General features: G+C 38.9%; 1 protein-coding gene across 1 annotated transcript in view; it reads right to left on the bottom strand.

Moving 5' to 3' along the window:
* Positions 1 to 16,813, bottom strand: part of DNAH11 (dynein axonemal heavy chain 11) — a 311,121-nt gene that overhangs the window by 77,306 nt on the left and 217,002 nt on the right. Inside the window, exons 60-64 of the mRNA XM_058534426.1 lie at positions 16,513 to 16,656; positions 15,704 to 15,886; positions 14,012 to 14,113; positions 8,036 to 8,174; positions 2,380 to 2,546 (exon numbers count right to left, since the gene is read on the bottom strand). Coding sequence (XP_058390409.1) covers positions 2,380 to 2,546; positions 8,036 to 8,174; positions 14,012 to 14,113; positions 15,704 to 15,886; positions 16,513 to 16,656 — 735 coding nt within the window. The remainder of the gene's footprint in view (positions 1 to 2,379; positions 2,547 to 8,035; positions 8,175 to 14,011; positions 14,114 to 15,703; positions 15,887 to 16,512; positions 16,657 to 16,813) is intronic.

Genomic DNA, 16,813 nt, shown 5'->3' with positions numbered 1-16,813 from the left:
TGACTTGCTTTATGAAAGAATTCCTTCCAAGGTTACCTTAAATATGTCAACAGGTCATTAATAAATGACATGCATGGTTTACAGATTTTAAACATCACACAAATCATAGTCACTTGCTGACTGGTTAATTTACAAACCATTAGAATCCCCAGGATACCCAAGCAACAAGCCAGAGACACTTAGGAGACAGTTAGCTACAGACAAGCAGAGCTCTAGAAAACACCCTACATATTCAGGAGAATAAGAGGAGTTGCTTCTTAGGAGGGGAGGATGAGGGAACACTGTTGAAGGAAAATTAATTAAAAAATTAACACTAGTAAGCAATTTCAGCTTCTCTTGGACTCTGGCACACGTTCATACAGATGCGATTGTCTTCCCACTTTGCTGTGATTGAATCTAGAAGTGGTAGAAGATAAGTAGTTCAGAAACTGGAAACCTTGATTCCACAAGGACAAACATTTGTTATGTTTTATGTAGCACTTTCTGCCAGGCGTCTTAGAGATAGAAAAGTCTCTTCCAAAGGGATATCATTTATGTAATTTGCAATCACATTTTTTCTTTAATACAGCAATGTCCAGAGATGAGTGGGAGAGTATACTGGCCATGTTTTGAGTCTGTTTCTCAGTTTGCATGTTGCTTACATACTCAAGAGAAAAGGGAGAGCATTGTGATTACTGAAACAGACATGGGGTTCCTTAAGGAGAACTGTGGGCTGCAGTAAAACATAGGCCCACGGTTAAAATGAATGTATGTTTAGCTTGTGTCATCAGAAAATTATCATTTTGCTTTGGTTAAATGTTTACAATATTTGGACATTCATCATTCATGATCATAAATCATCAATTTAATTTTTTTATTTGTATGATTTCTTCAAAACAAAATTTTTTTTTGTGGAACCCCATGTTTAGAATTTTAAGTAAACGGGAAAATACAAATCAATGGATGGGAAACTTCTCAGAAATACATACACTGAATACTGCTATATCAGCAATTAAAGCAATTTTAAAACTAAATTTGAGAAGGCAAATTTTCACTTTAAAAAAATGTAAAATGACTGGTTGCATAAGTCCATGCTGTCAACAGTATTACATGCTCCAAAGTGAAGAGTAATTATAACAATAAGAAGACAATGTAAAGTTCAATAGTTTTGACATTAGGAAGTAAGTGAATTTCCCTATAATTTTGGAAAGAATGAGAAAACTTTATGAATGACTGAGAATGCAGAGAGGAATATGAAAGAAGACAGTGTCAACCTGAAGTAGCCACAGGGTGATCCAAGCAAAGACACCCACACAGAGGATTAAAGCTTGGAGTAGATGAGACTGAGAAAAAAGGTAAGAGAAGAACTAGGCAACTGACAATTTTGAAACTCACAATGCAGTAAGAACTGGACAAAACTAGCAGAATGCTTTATCCTTTTATATAAAAGCATATTTTATAGCAGAATTACTTAAAGAGAAAACTTGAACTTTCAGAGAGTAATACAGATAACCTCTTTTAAAAAATCTTCAATATAAAAATATAGTTTGATACTATAGATATATTAAATAATTTAATTACAAAAAATTTTTCTTTTAAAATTAATTATGGAATGCCTTTAATAATGAAGTTTCCCTAAAACATTTAACTTTATTTAAATTGCAAAAATTCCATTAACATGTATTTATGTCATGGAAACAACTATTGTGAAAATTGAGGCATAATTACCAGTGTAGAACATTAATATACAGAGATATTTAGGAAATCTTAAAGGCTGGATATGTAAACGAAGAACCTGCTTGAATCAATTGAGATAACACAGTGTTGCATAGAAAACAGTGGCCCAGAAGTCAGGATGTCTGATTTCCTATTCTCTGTGACCTTAGTCAGTCATTCAAACTTCCTGTGTCTCAGTTTTCTCATTTGTACAAGGATGATTTCAAATCTTCCAAACCTATGATTTCACTTTGCCTATGCGTTTGAATATTCAAATTTACGGTGAGCTATTTTTATACTTATATACAAAATGCTACACTTTTAATCTGAAAGTAGTCATGAAAAAATCTTTAACAAGTAACTCGTAATCGTTAAAAAAAAGTTTCATGCTCTACAATAACATAATAATTCAAATTTGATTTCAGTTATCAGTTTTGTTAAAAGCAGTTTTCCAACTACATCTCTATAGTTTATATAAATAATTTTTATATTTTCCACCTCCCTGTTGAAACCATCATTAAAATAAGAAAAACCACAACACACAGGAGACGTCTCTTTCACACTAGAATTTCCAGTCGGTTATCATTACAGAGGTACAAAAGAGCCTGGTATGTACACTGTTTTTACTACTGAAATTTCAATATGATGCTTTCAAATGCTGACAAGGGAAGGAATTGGGCTTACCTTCCTTTGAAGAAAGGGAACCCACTTGCAGTCTACCAGTTCCTGGCGATACTGTTTTGTAAAGGATCCAACATAAGACACAAATGCTGCTGTAAGGAGAACATCTCCACAGAGTGTCTTCTCTTGAGCTTCAAAGGATTTAATAGACTGACCCCAGCGAATCTTCTCTGACTGAAAGTAAAATCACTCAGATGTAACTGCAGGGTGAGCATCAACTCAACAAATGCTGAATGTAATTACCTTAGAGCTCAGTTTAAGTCTATGCCCTTCTGCACAGTCTTTAGAAGGAACAGAACATAACTGGATGGCATGACTATTATAATCTTTCATATGTTTGAAACCCATCATTATGAAGGAGTGACTGCAATATGACATTAGATCTTTAATGTCTCCTTCTTGTTGGATGCCCCAACTCTTTAATTATGATTGAGGTCCTTCTTGAAAAGCTGACAGCCGCTCTCCTGTCCCTCTGGGAATGGAGGACCAGAGCTGCGGCCAAGACTGAGTGATGTTAGGATTTTTAATGGTGGCGTGGCTGCTCTCCATTTCTCCCTCTTTTCAGCAATGGTACTATATGGCCCTAGGCAAACATTGTTTTAAACATACTGGTTATTGGCTAATTACAAAAAAAGAAAAATGACAAACCACTCATGTTAATTAATTAAAACATAAAGCTAAAAGAGCCACCTATCTTGGATTCTATTAATTAAAGAATAGTGCTGGTAGTTACTAAACTCAAGTTATTTTTCCAATATAATCACTCAATCAGTGGAAGAACCTATAGCCTATGTAAAAAGATGGAAATCGGGCGGACTTCACCAGCCTTGAAGACAAAACGCTCCAAGAATGCTGTTGAAGTCCTTATATCTAGTTGGCTGGCCATTTAAAATCTGATTTCCAGGTTAAGTATGTGGAGCCCCTAACATTGGATTTGAATAAAACTGCAATAAATATCTATGGATTGATTTAACTGCAGGATAGTTCACTGATTCACTTTGTTTCAATGCATGCTAAAAATTAATACCACATTCTAAGAACATGCAAATTAATAGGAACCACAAATAGCAATTTGAAAGTACAAGCAAAGAAAAACCTTGTGGAATTTAGCTTTTCTCATGAAAGAAAAAACAGACCATAGAAAGCAAAAATGATGTATGTCAGAACAGATAGGAATGCCAGTTCCTTGCAAGCCATCATAACACCCACAACACTGAGGTCATGTAATCAGCAGGTGAAAATGGTTATCAAAGCTATTTTAAGATAATCTCCTTGCTTTGCTTGATAAAGATCACCCCAAGTTAGCTATAAAATTAAACACTAAGGAACTTCAATGCTCTAGCTCTCTTTATAGAATTCATTACTTAGGAAAGTAATGAATTCTACAGACAATGTATTCTACAGCTACAGACAATGTATCCATTAATTTTTAAGAGGAATCTCTCATTTGCCTTCCCTCCACCGTTGTTGTCTTTGGTTAGTAAATGATAAACAATAAAGTGCACCCACCTCATTCTCCAAAACAGCTTTGAAATTTGAAGATTTACTAAACATAGACTTATTGGCTATTGAAATCGTCAATAATTTCACTATGCCACCTACGCAACATAAATCATTACTGACACTGGCTAACAAGGGTTTAAGAGTTGGAACATGTCCTGTAATAAATTTCTAGACAGTTAAAAATCACTATAATTTTATTCTAATGCATTATAGATTGCCTGTAATGTCATCCTGGCTGGGGTGACCCATTTCTAATTTTGAACAGCTGTTCAGCTCAGAAGTTAGTTAATGATTAAATATAAATTGCCTGATTTATTAGTCTGAATGGTTGAGCTTCCAGGTCAATGCTATATAGACAAAATCATCAGTCTTCATGCTTTTCAGAAGTTAACTGTCTCCTGTTCTAGTGAGAAAGAATTTATCCCCAAAGGAAAAGGTCTGACATCTTCAATTAATACTGAAAAAAATATATATATATTTTTGCTACTTAATATTATTCATCCTTTTTTTTCCCTCCTCGTCTAAATCATTATGAGTAGGTAAAGCCTTTGGAAGATAGTGCTATGTGTTAGAGACACATGGTAGAGCCTATTTTTCCCTTCATAAAACTTTCAGACATTCTGTAACTAATTCAGGAAAACAGCCTAATTAAAGGGCACTTTTTCTTTTCCTCAAGTACCTCACAAATTGTCAACACTTCAAACTGCCTAAATCTTACCACTCTAAATGGGAGAAGTTGTAAATTCCACTAGTAGTGATGGAATTTCTCAAATGACCTAAGAAAAATGATTCTTCAAAGGGCTCCAGAATTTTTTTTTTTTTTTTTTTTTTACCATAGGAGGCTCCCAAAGCTCACCAATTCATTCATTCAACAAATATCTGTTGATGCCTATGACGTGCCAGGGACTATTCTATATACTTGGGATCGAGCAGTGCAGAAAACAGATGAAGTTCCTATTCTTGAGGAGCTTATATTCTAGGTAGGGAAAAAAGACCAAAAAAAGAAAAAGCATGTGTATTAATATATGTACTTTTATAAGTGTATGTATCATGTGGTCATAAATGCTATGAAAAAATAACAAAGCAGAGTAAGAGCTATAGAATGGTGTATGTGTGTGTGTGTATAGGGGCAGGGCGAATGCTCTTTTATGTATGGAGATCAGAGAAAACCACATGATGAAGAGAATTTTTTTTTTTTTTTTTTTTTTTTTTTTTTTTTTTTTGTGAGGAGATCAGCCCTAAGCTAACATCCGCCAATCCTCCTCTTTTTTTGCTGAGGAAGACGGCCCTGGGCTAACATCCATGCCCATCTTCCTCCACTTTATATGGGACGCCGCCATAGCATGGCTTACCAAGCAGTACTTCGGTGCGCGCCCGGGATCCGAACCAGCGAACCCCGGGCCGCCGCAGCGGAGCGCGCGCACTTAACCACTTGCGCCACCCGGCCGGCCCCGATGAAGAGAATTTTTATTTTTTATTTTTATTTTTTGTGAGGAGATCAGCCCTGTGCTATCATCCGCCAATCCTCCTCTCTTTTTGCTGAGGAAGACTGGCCCTGGGCTAACATCCGTGCCCATCTTCCTCCACTTTATATGGGACGCCGCCACAGCATGGCTTGCCAAGCAGCGCTTTGGTGCGCGCCCAGGATCCGAACCGGTGAACCCTGGGCCGCCGCAGTGGAGCACGCGCACTTAACCGCTTGCACCACCGGGCCGGCCCCTAGGAGAATTTTTTTTAAAAGATTATTTTATTGAGGTTATATTGGCTTATAATGTGTAAATTTCAGGTGTACGTTATTATATATCAGTTTCTATATAGACTGCATTGTGCTCACCACCAATAGTCTAGTTTTTATCCATCACCATACATATGTGTCCCTTTACCCCTTTTGCCCTCCCCCCACCCCCTGCCCAATCTTTTAGCAGAGACCTGAAGGAAGTGAGAGAACCAGTGATGTCATCGTCTGGGAAAGCGTAAGCCATGTGGAGGAAAAAGGCAAAGGCCACAAGGTAGGCGAGTGACCGGCGCTTCGAGGAAGAGCGAGGAGGACAGTGAAGATGGAGCAAGAGGGAAGGTGGCAGAAGTGAGGACAGAGAGGTGTCCAGGGGCCAGATCATGTAGGGCCTTGCAGGCCAGGGAGAGCTGGTGGACAGTACTTTGAGTTAGACATTTAGTTTTTGGGAAATTCTGAGAAAGTGGTTCATGAATGGACTTAGTTTTTTAAAACATCACTCAGCTGCAGTGACGGGAGTGGACTTTGGGGGTAGGGCTGGAGGCTAGGGTGGTACTCCAGGGGAGAGATGCTGGGAGCAAGGACCAGCGTGGTGAGGTGAAGGTGGTGAGAATGCTGGGATTCTGAATGAACTCTGAAGGTAGAGCCAATACAACATGCTGATGGATCGGGTGTGAGCTGTAAGAAAGAGCAAAAACTCAAGGGTGATACCAAAGCTTTTGGCCCTAACAACTGGAATAACAGACTTGCAATTATTGAGATGGAATGGAGAGAGTGGGTTTTGTAGAATGACCTATGAGTTTATGTATAATGAACTAGGAGTGTCAAATGGATGATGAGTTAAATTTGTAGGAAGTTTAAATTAGATTTTTCAAAGTCTACTATATTTATAAGAAGTTAGGCTATTGCCCAGCCCAACCCATTTCTCCCTCCTTTCTTGCTGAGAAAACTCTGATTTTGAAAAGACTGGTAATGTATCTAGCCCCATGAGATGGACTGTGACTGGCTAAGCCAATCACGATAACCCCATTTCCCACTTTCTGGGCCTTCTCTGCAGCTAGATGTGGTCAAACTAGTTCTGGCTAAAGAAACTTAAGTGGCAGTCTGCCAGAGGGGTTTCCAGGAAAACTTCTGTTTTTCTTATAAAAAGGGAAAAATCCAGCAGCTACAGATTATTTTCCTTCCCCTCTCTCCCTCCCCTTCCCCTCTTCTGACTGAAGGTGTAGCAGCCCTCTGTGACTATGCTGCAAAATTCATGAGGGTGAATGATCACATGCTAAGTCTGGAGAAGCAGAAGGGTACAAAGAGACTAGGCGTCTGATCACTAATTACCTGAATCAACACTGATAATGGTCTACCCTTGTAATTTTTTATATCTATGTGAAAAATAAACTCCCACTTGTTTAAGCCACTGCAAATTAACCTTTCTATCACCTTCAGCTAAATGCATTTCTAATGGTGCAGTTATATACTTTTAGGTAGCACTTAAATAAAATAATAGCTTTATTGAGATTTAATTCACATATCATGAAATTCACCCTTTAAAGTATACAATTGAGTAGTTTTTTAGTATATTCACAGACTTGAACGATCATCCCCACTATCTAATTTTAGAATGCTTTCCTCACAGAAAAGAGAAACTCTGTACCTATCAGCAGTCACTCCCAAACTCCTGGCCCCTTGTCCAGCCCCTGGCAACTGCTCATCTACTTTCTGTCTCTATAGATTTACCCATTCTGGACATTTCATATACATGTAATCATATAATATGTGGCCTTTGTGTCTATCTCCTTTCACTTAGCATGATATTTTCAAGGTTCATTCATGTTGTAGCATGTATCAGTACCTCACTTCTTTTATGGTTGAATTATATTCCATTGTATGAATATATTACACACGGGAGAGCAAATAAAATCTGTGACTTACTGAGGTCAAGGGCTATATGTTCTTCTACCACTCATGTTCAAACAGGAAAAAGTTAATAAGAATTATTAAAAAATCTTTACTTAATGGAGTAACTATTAACATTAACATGTCAGTCACCTGTAAAAAGATGTCACAAAAAAATCAAGCAGGCTTGGCTTGAAGTAATGTTCTGATGGTAGATTTCAATTACAAAGTTTATTAAAAGACTCAGACAAAAGTTCAATATCACAGTTATCTAGCAGTTGTCCTGAGTTTATAACGTATCTTAGGAAAATCGCAGGGTTCATGGGTATATGCTAAAAATACAGAGAATCCTCACTTCTTACTTTTGGTAAGTTAGAACGACAGTATGAATGATGATTAAATATTCCCCTTTGTAGCTGATTTCATGTATATTTAGTTATTATTGACAGCAAATAGATCAAAAAATGACAGCAAATAAAATCAAAAAATGCTGATCTGAATATTTGAGTTAGAATTTTGGAAGAAAAGGTAAACTTGCCTCAAGTTCCTTGACAAGTCTGTTAGCTAGTTCAATAGTTTTGTTGGTTTGGTTCACCTCTTCTTGACATCGAACTTTCTCAGCTATTGCTTTTTCAAATGAAGCTGTGAGTCTACTCAGATTTCGATCCAAATCCTAAATAAGAGTCAAAATTAACTTTTGAGCCATTTTTAGATAAAATGGAAACATTATAATCATCTTAAAACATCTTTTACATAAATGTAACAACCTCTTTCCCTCCTTTGTCCTTTGCCCTTTTAGCATACATACATTAGGGAAGAAGGAGAAGGATTAGTGATGATGATTTCATCAGTGCCTCCATACATTACCAGTTTGCCATGTGGTTCTTGCCTCCCTTCTGCACCGGGCAGAGTGCAACAGCAAGTGGGATGAGTGGACATGCCTTGCAGACTCGAACACATCCTGGCTGCACTCTCCCCTCTCTCTTGTGCCTAAGCCTCATCCTGCAGTACTAGCTTTATTAATGATAAGGGTCATCTTTTGGTTTTCCGCCTACTGACTCTTTTCTCATTGGTCCGTAACTCGGGCAATGAAGAGGGGTGTTAATGATTGAGCCCCTTCAGACCTCAGCAATCTGACCCAGTTTGGCCAGTAAGATTTTTTCTTCTGGAAACTTGGGATTGAAACTCAGAGGTATGTCATTGTCTTTTGCATCAAAAGACCTGGGAAGATGTATAAATTTTGGAGGGTTTCATTTAGAGGGGGACCATCTTCCACCAGGGGTACAGGAAAGCATTCTAGAAGAAGAGAAAGGATGAAAGGGAAGCAAGATGAGAAGTCACATGGCCCTAGAGAGACGCCAAAAGATATTCACGCAGCTTCCCATTTCCTGGTCTCTCTTCTCCTGAGACCTAGTCACACTTTTTTCCCTCCGAGTTCCATGAGTCATCTTCATCTCCTTTTTGGCTTAAGGTTTTCTAAGTGGGTTTCTACTACTTTTAGCCAAAAAAGCCTTGACTAAGATATCAAATACTTGGGAGACTCCTTACTATAGCATCTTGCCACCTGCAAGTACTAACAACCCTAAATACGATTTATAACACTGCTCTCGTAAATACAAGCCAAGTTCCAAGAAACTTGAATACACAAACTTGTAGAACATACCACATTCATAATTTAGAGACTGCTTATATTTGTCAATGGCCCAATTATTACATCATTATTTAATTCATATTGTTACAGCAGTACTTCTTAAAAAAAAGAAAAAAATGTCATATTTAAGATTAACATGCAAAATAAGGTCAAATTTATGAGAATTGGAAGAGATATTACACATAACCAATTAGAAATTAGACTAAAATAAATAATATTTTGAAGTCTATTTTAGGTTATTAAAAGTACTTATGGTTTTATAAAACATAGAAGCACATGTCAGCTGTGGTATCAGATACCTGGGTTCACATTTGGACTCTGCTACCAGCTAAGCAACACAAGCTGGGCTTTTTATTTAACCTCACTATGCCTGAGTTTCATTATCTGAAAAATCGAAATAATAATGTTACCCAATTTATAGGATTGACATAAATACACATAGAACTAAGACATAAAACGATTTATAACAGTTCCCTTCATAAAGTTGCAAAGGGGAGCTGGGTATTGGGAGACCACAGTCTCTTGCATTTGTTTCTCTGCCTCTTGTGGAGAGGCATTGACAGCTTTTGTTCTGGACTATCTTTCCTATGATATTTGCAGGCTTGGAGGCTTGGAGGATAGAGACAGCATTTCTCTCAGGGCAGAAGACAGATTTATTTCCTGACCAGAATGATAAAGATATGTTTCCCTCTGGGGAAAAGGTTGGGCAGGTTTACTTACAGCCCTCTTTATACTGGGGGTTTCCTAAGCTTGGGATTTCTCAGCTGTGACACAAACCCACTGTGTACAACACCACCTAGTCCATTGTGCATCACTCCCATGGGAACTGGGGGACAAGAGAACTGAAGTAAGCATCAAGCTTGCTGTGTTGTGAGTCATAGAGTCTTTTGGTCTCTGACCCACAAGTCTCATGTCTTCTTCCAGCATCTATGAAACTGTGGCAGGCTAACTTGTTAGATCACAAGTAGGGTAAAATCTTGGTTTCTTCACAGTCTTTGACAGGTCTTGGCCTCTTAGGGTCTAGAAGTAAATGGAATGAGGAAGGAGGGACTCAGTTCAAGAACCCCAGCCCACCAGATACCTTAAACCAGTGGTTCTCAAACTTGAGCATGCATCAGAACCACCTGGAGGGCTTGATAAAGCCCAGATTCCTGGGCTCCTCTGCCAGAGTTTCTCATTCAGTAGGTCTGGGGTGGGGTCTGACAGTCCGTATTTCTAACAAGTTCCCAGGTGACTCTGATGCTGCTGCTGGTCTAGGGAAGACACTTTGAGAACCACTTCTCTAAAGACAAGTGATTTTGGATTTTCTTTACGGCCATCCTTAGTCCCTGTGTGTCTGAGGGACATAATGGTCTTTCTTCCACTCCAGCTCAGCAATTCCTTTTTCACTTGACCTTCAATATGAGGCCGTCTTTTAGTCTTAAACTAGAGATAGACTCAAAAGAACAAATACATAGAGACTAACACTGGTATGAATGAATTTCCATCACAGCACAGATGCTGATATCAGATACATCCCTACTTTGTTAGGCAAGAAGGCAACAGGAGACATAAGATCAGAAGGAGAGAAAGTCCATGAGGGTGGAGAAACGAGAGGCTGGAGGAAAGCTAGCAAAAATTATAATTAATAAAATGAAAATTATAATTTCACTTGGGCTCAAAACTTTATCTGACTGTGTACCAACTGTGAGGAGGTACCTGGCCCTTGCCGTGATCAGCCATGGTGTCCTCATAGAGAACTGAACCTTGGTGGGAACCGTAGCCAGAGATTCCATTGCATTAATAACTACTCTCTGGAAATCCATTCTTGGTAGGGGGATAGAGGGGACCTATTCTTCATAAAGGCATTTTGATTATTGCTCTGGTTTTTTTTTCTCTGTGTCTGCAAACTTAGTTCTGAGGCTCATTGATGTGTCAACCTCTGCTTATACTGTGTGTCTTTGAAAACAATTGACATGAATAATTCTTTTCAGCTAGTTGTGGGCTAGCTGAAAGGACTATTAGTTCTGCAATCGCAGAAAGTCTTAACTTTAGGGTCACACAGGGCTGTCTTGAGCATCCTCATCACTTTTTCTGTTAACATAAATTGCTTTTAATATTTATGTAAAGCCATTAACAATAGATGACAACATTTTTCTAAAGGTTTTGGTCAAGTTGACAGTGAGTTTTGACCAATGAATGAAGATATTTTTTGTAAAAGTAATGTTTATCCTAAATTTGTCTAAATCAGCTGTTGATGTTGTTGACTTATTTTTCTTTCAAGAGTCACCAGGTATTTATTGAACAGTATGCTTGGTGCTATAGTAGGAATATGTACTGACTGGACAGAAAGGAAGGGATGATGGTCAAGTCACCAGGGTGAGGAGTGATGGTCAGGAAGGTCTAGTAGAGGAAGCAGTCTTGAAAGAGAAGGGGGTGTGATTTACTGCGAGAGGAGCTGAAATTTTCCATGTCTTAAGGAGAAAGCTTTTGGGGTTATTAACCATCTTATTAAAATAATTATCACAAAAAGGTACCTCATAATTATTGAATAGTAAAATGAGAGCACAATTTAATCCCTTCCTGGTATATTTAAGGAGTCAATGCCTTGGGCTGTGCTCTGGAAAGATGATCTTAGTCTTCTTTCAAGAACCTTTCCTGAAATCTGGGAGGGGGCACTGCCTAATAGAAAGTGCTCCCTCCCTTTTTATTTGGTGCAAATTGGCAAGTAGTGGTGCCAGACATAAGCAGGCCTAGTTCCAGCTGTGTTCTATAAGGAGCCCAGCTTGGCTGCCTGGCTACTCTGAGCACCAGATTCCAGATGCAGGGGCAGCTGAGTTCACCTGCTCAGGACCCATGGCAGGATTCACTCTGAGACAGGAACATCCTCCCCGAGGTCTACCCTCAGCTCCCACTGCTTCTTATTCTTCTCACTCCCATTGGACAATCTTTCTACACACGATCTGCACACCAACGATTCCCAAACACATGTTCCTGAACCAGGCCTCTCTCAAACTCCAGTTCTGACCACTGAACACCTACACGTGGGTTTTCTACAAGAAGAGAGTGGGAAATAACATTTATGAAGCATCAGCTGTGTACTGCATGCCAAATAGCATCTCGATACGTCAGGATTCATAGGTGGGAAGTAACAGAAACCACCTCCAGCTAATTTAAGCTGAAAGAAATTTACTGGAAGGAAATGGGGGCTGGGGGAGACACGGAGGGGAGGCTGTTAGGAGGGAGGGAAAGGTAGAGAACCACGTACAGGCACCCAGGAGTTCCAGCGAGTCTTGGGAGCAGGAACTACTTGAAAGTCTTATCTGGACACTCTAGAATGCATGAACTTGGACTGTTTTCAGTCTTTTTATTCTTTTGCTAATGATTCAAGTTCTAGAGGTGGGGGACCAAATTGACAAAGCTTGGATCACATAATTAGTCTTAGCTATAAAAGGAAAGGGCCCCCCTGCTAAAAGCCCCACCCAAGTGTATCCAATGAGGAAAGATAACGCCTCAAAGATAAATCAGGCTGTTACCGTCCAAGGGAGGTATCTGGATTCTGGGTAGCCAAAAATCATAAATGCCCAGCTTGAGAGGTAGCTGTTATTATCACTACTTTACAGATAAGAAACTGAAGCTCCGAGGGTTTTCCTAAGTTGCCACAGTTACACAGCCTCATCACTCTGATTGCACTACCCCATGCTGCCTCGTCAGGCACCTCAAACTCATCATCTCCATTCTGCACGCCTCCTCTCTCTCCATATCACATCAGCCAGCCTCGAATCTTGTCCTCTCCATCATGGCTGCTCCTGCCTTTGCTGAGGCCCTAACAGGACCCACTGCAATGCCTTCTAACCTGTCTTTCTGCCTCTAGACCCTTCTCTCCCTCCAGCTTCCATTCAGTTGCTGAAAAGCTAGTTCGATCGTGTCGTTAACCTATTAAAATTTCTCAAAGGCTCAATATCATTAGTCAGATAAAATTTAAATTCTGTAGCATGACAGGCAAAGAAGGCCTTTGCTCATCTTCGCAAGTTCATCTTGCATTACTTCCTGCTATTCCTAACCTTCCCCAAAACACTCATCTTAGGGCTCTGGCTTACTGAGATTCTTCAAGTGGACCACCTGCTTCTTCCCTCTTTTCTTTATTCTCTGCCAAGAATACCTTTCCCAACCTAGTTATCCTGGAGACTCCTAAGTAACTTCTGGAGCCCAGGTCAAGTACACCTTCACCATGAAACTTGCTCTTATTTCTCCAGGCTCGGTACTTTTTTGGTGTTCCTGTTGCATTCTGTATATAGTCACATATATACTTATAACACTGGACTAGAATGATTGGTTACATATTTGTGAAAATAGTCATGATGATAATATTGTAGCTAATATTCTCTAAGCACTGACTATGGGCCAGGTACATGCTAAATTCTTAATATGAATTACTCTCATTTAATCCTCACAATCCTCCCTAAGAAGTGGATGCTATTACAATACCTATTTCACAGATAAGAAAACAGAGGCTTGGAGAGGTTAACCACCTTGTGCCGGGTGAAACAGTAAATAGTGGAGCCAGAATATTAACCCAGACAGCCTGGCTCCAGAATCCTTGCTTTTAATCACTATGTGCTACCCTCCTCCTTCTACTACCAGACCATGAAAGTTTTATAAGTGAACAAACCATGCAAGTTTCCATTTTTCCAGTTCAGTGTTTAGCATATAGCAGATAAGAAATATCTACTGAATGTGTATACAAGTGAATACATTAATGAAAGATCGGATCCCTTTCTGTTTGGTAGCACTCAGATGTGGCCCTGTCTGAAGGTGGGATCCTAAGTGGGGAGGTACCACCTCTTGGGAACTTCTTCAGTGTCGTAGTTTGCACTTACCTCAAGCTTTTTCCTGATAGCCTCTAGTTTTTCAGTAGCTGCAGCCAATTCTATGTTTGCTTGGGCTAATGCTTGGCGTTTTGGCTCCACGTCACAGTAGACCTGAAAATCCATATGGGGTTTAATTCATGAGGTAAGAAAGATGCAAAGAGGACAAGTAATCATTCAATCCTACATTTGCTGGAACCTTTACAATTTAAATCTCTAATTCATTAGCAATTTGTTGTTTGTTTCTTAGCAATGGTCCTACCTAATGGCAGAGCAAAAATCCACATAGCCTTCCCATTTCTCTCTGGTTCTCCATTATTTACCCATTTATTCTGGGAATTAGAGTTAGGAGTACGTGTATAAAATGCTATACAGGTCAAATACCATTAAGATACTAAAATTGGTTTGTCATAAAATTTGGAGATAATCCTCTTATCACTAGAAATTGCAGTGTATTCCTACTACATAGTGTTCCTACTATATATAGTATTCCTCCTATAGCTAAAGATGGGATCAGGTCTTCCTTGAAGGCAGAAAGTAAGTGTAGAGAAATTCTCTGACCCCATAAAGGAAAGTGGAAGAGACCCTCACACCACTTTATTTTTTAAGTTCTTGGCCACCTTAAGTGTGTGTTATTTGAATGGGTGGTTTGAGAATTTGGGTGAACAGTTTTTCTCCTGTTGGGGAGAGAGGAAGGAAATTAAATTTTATTTCCTATTTTATAGCAAAACAACACAGAACACAGCCACAGTCTAGCTCTATGCTCGTCTTTTCACCTATGTGCAAGGAGAGCACAGCAGTCAGACATTTAATTAATGAGAGAGGCCATTCATCAACTGCAATCTGCCTTAACTGTTGCTCTACACAGGCTTCCGCTAAAGAGAGAAAGACCAGCAGGGCCTATTCCTGTGGGCTCCCAATATAAAGGATATAACCTGGTTTTATGACAATCATTTTGGGAATGACATTGACTATCTATAACTTGACACACACACATATATATATATATATAACTTGATATTTCCTCAGTGTTTCCATTTTTGAATATAACATACAACCTTCCAAGACAAAAATGAGACAGTCCTTTAGAGTTAAGGGCCACGCATTGTTCCCTTTTTACATCCAGTACTCTGGAAAGTACTTGGAACATAGTTGGCAGACAATAAGTATTTGATAAATAAATGACTAAACAAAATGATAATCTATCTCTATACTGCCCCAAAGTACAAACTTTAGATTAGACCATATACCATCAAAAATGTATCTGTCATTAAAATACTAATGCAAAAACATGAAACTTATTAAGTCTACAATAGGTGGTATAAATTTTTGCTTTGAGAGCAGGGATTAAGTTTAATGAAACATAAATTCAGACTTGCAGTTATTTCAGGTTAATATGAAATTAATATTTTAACGTAAATAAATATAATTAGGCTATCCAAGTTTTTATCTAATCAAATTAAATTAATTGCTGCTATTTGATCTAAAGTAGCCAATCGTTCTTCCCGAAAAAAAGATAGTTTCCAACATTGCAAATATCCTCCTGTTTAGAATTCTGTTTAATCTGACACCTTCTCATTCTTAGAACTTTATTTTATTCAGATTATTAAATACCAAATTATTTTACATTTTTTGCCAGCCTAGAAAATATGTGTATGGCCCTTTGTGAACAACACCTGTAAACCATCTCATTACGACTGATACCTCATAGAATTTAACCATGTTGATGACCCAGGCACAGAGACCAGCTGCTGCAAAAGATTTGGTCCGAATCAGGTTTGGATTGAACTCCGGGTCTTTCAAATACTGTTCATTCACCACTTTTAGACAGTTCTCTGGAATGTGCTCTTTGTCATAGTTAATTAATGCTTGCAAAAAATCATCAACCTGTAAAGCAAAAAGACTTATTGCAATGAACCCATTTTGGCTGCAGAGAAAATTCCAAGATCAAAAGTTAAAATCAGCTTTTAGGACTCACATTACAAAGGCAAAATTGGCAAGCTGCATTTATCCTACTGTTTGACTTTTTCAGTCTTTATAGTATGAAGCTGGAATTAGCAATGGACACTTTTAAAATCTCTTCTATCCCAGGGTAAAATACTCAGTCCCTGCACAGGAGGCATTCACATTTTGAAGAAAAGAAAGGCAGGAAAGAAAAAGAAAAACACATACCAAAAAGCCCCTTTGCTTCACCTTCTTGTACATTAATAACATTTTTCCAGCATAAGAAATCCATGTAATTTTCTCCCTCTTACACTTAACTGCTGTCATAATTTTGCAAATAATTAGCAACCTTCCAACTGCTGCTGGTGTTGACTTAGGTATGCTATACCTGCAAGCTAACCTCCCCACTTGGCAAACAAAAATTCTAAGTCTAGAGAACATACGGCAGATTACTCTCAGCGAATATGAAGATGATTTCTTTTGATTTGAACATCTTTGGCTGTCAAGTACAACCACAGTACTGAAAACAGAAATTGCTGGGATTTTCATCTTGCCAGGTTGTCTGGTACCTTTCCCATGAAGACTTTAGCTGCTTTCCAACTTCGGTCCTTTGGCACTCTGCCCCGGGGAGCCAGAAGGACCATCACGGCCGCAGTAACATTGGTAACTGCATTCGGAGGGTTGGGAAAGGCTTTCAGCTCAGTGAGATTGACCTGGAGAAAAGCACATACACACTCAAGACCAGAGGAGGTCTGGTAAGTTATCAAGCTGGTCTTCAGTGGCCTCGTACCTCTCCTTTCCACACCAGTCCTGGTTTGGCAGTTTTTGCCACGCACCCAAGGGATTTCTCCTTGAGACCCCAGGAGGTTC

The sequence above is a fragment of the Diceros bicornis genome, chromosome 3 (assembly GCF_020826845.1).
Source record: "Diceros bicornis minor isolate mBicDic1 chromosome 3, mDicBic1.mat.cur, whole genome shotgun sequence".
In the NCBI taxonomy this organism is placed as follows: domain Eukaryota; kingdom Metazoa; phylum Chordata; class Mammalia; order Perissodactyla; family Rhinocerotidae; genus Diceros; species Diceros bicornis.
The sequence above is the reverse complement of the archived record's forward strand: the minus strand, read 5'-3'. Positions and strand labels throughout refer to the sequence as shown.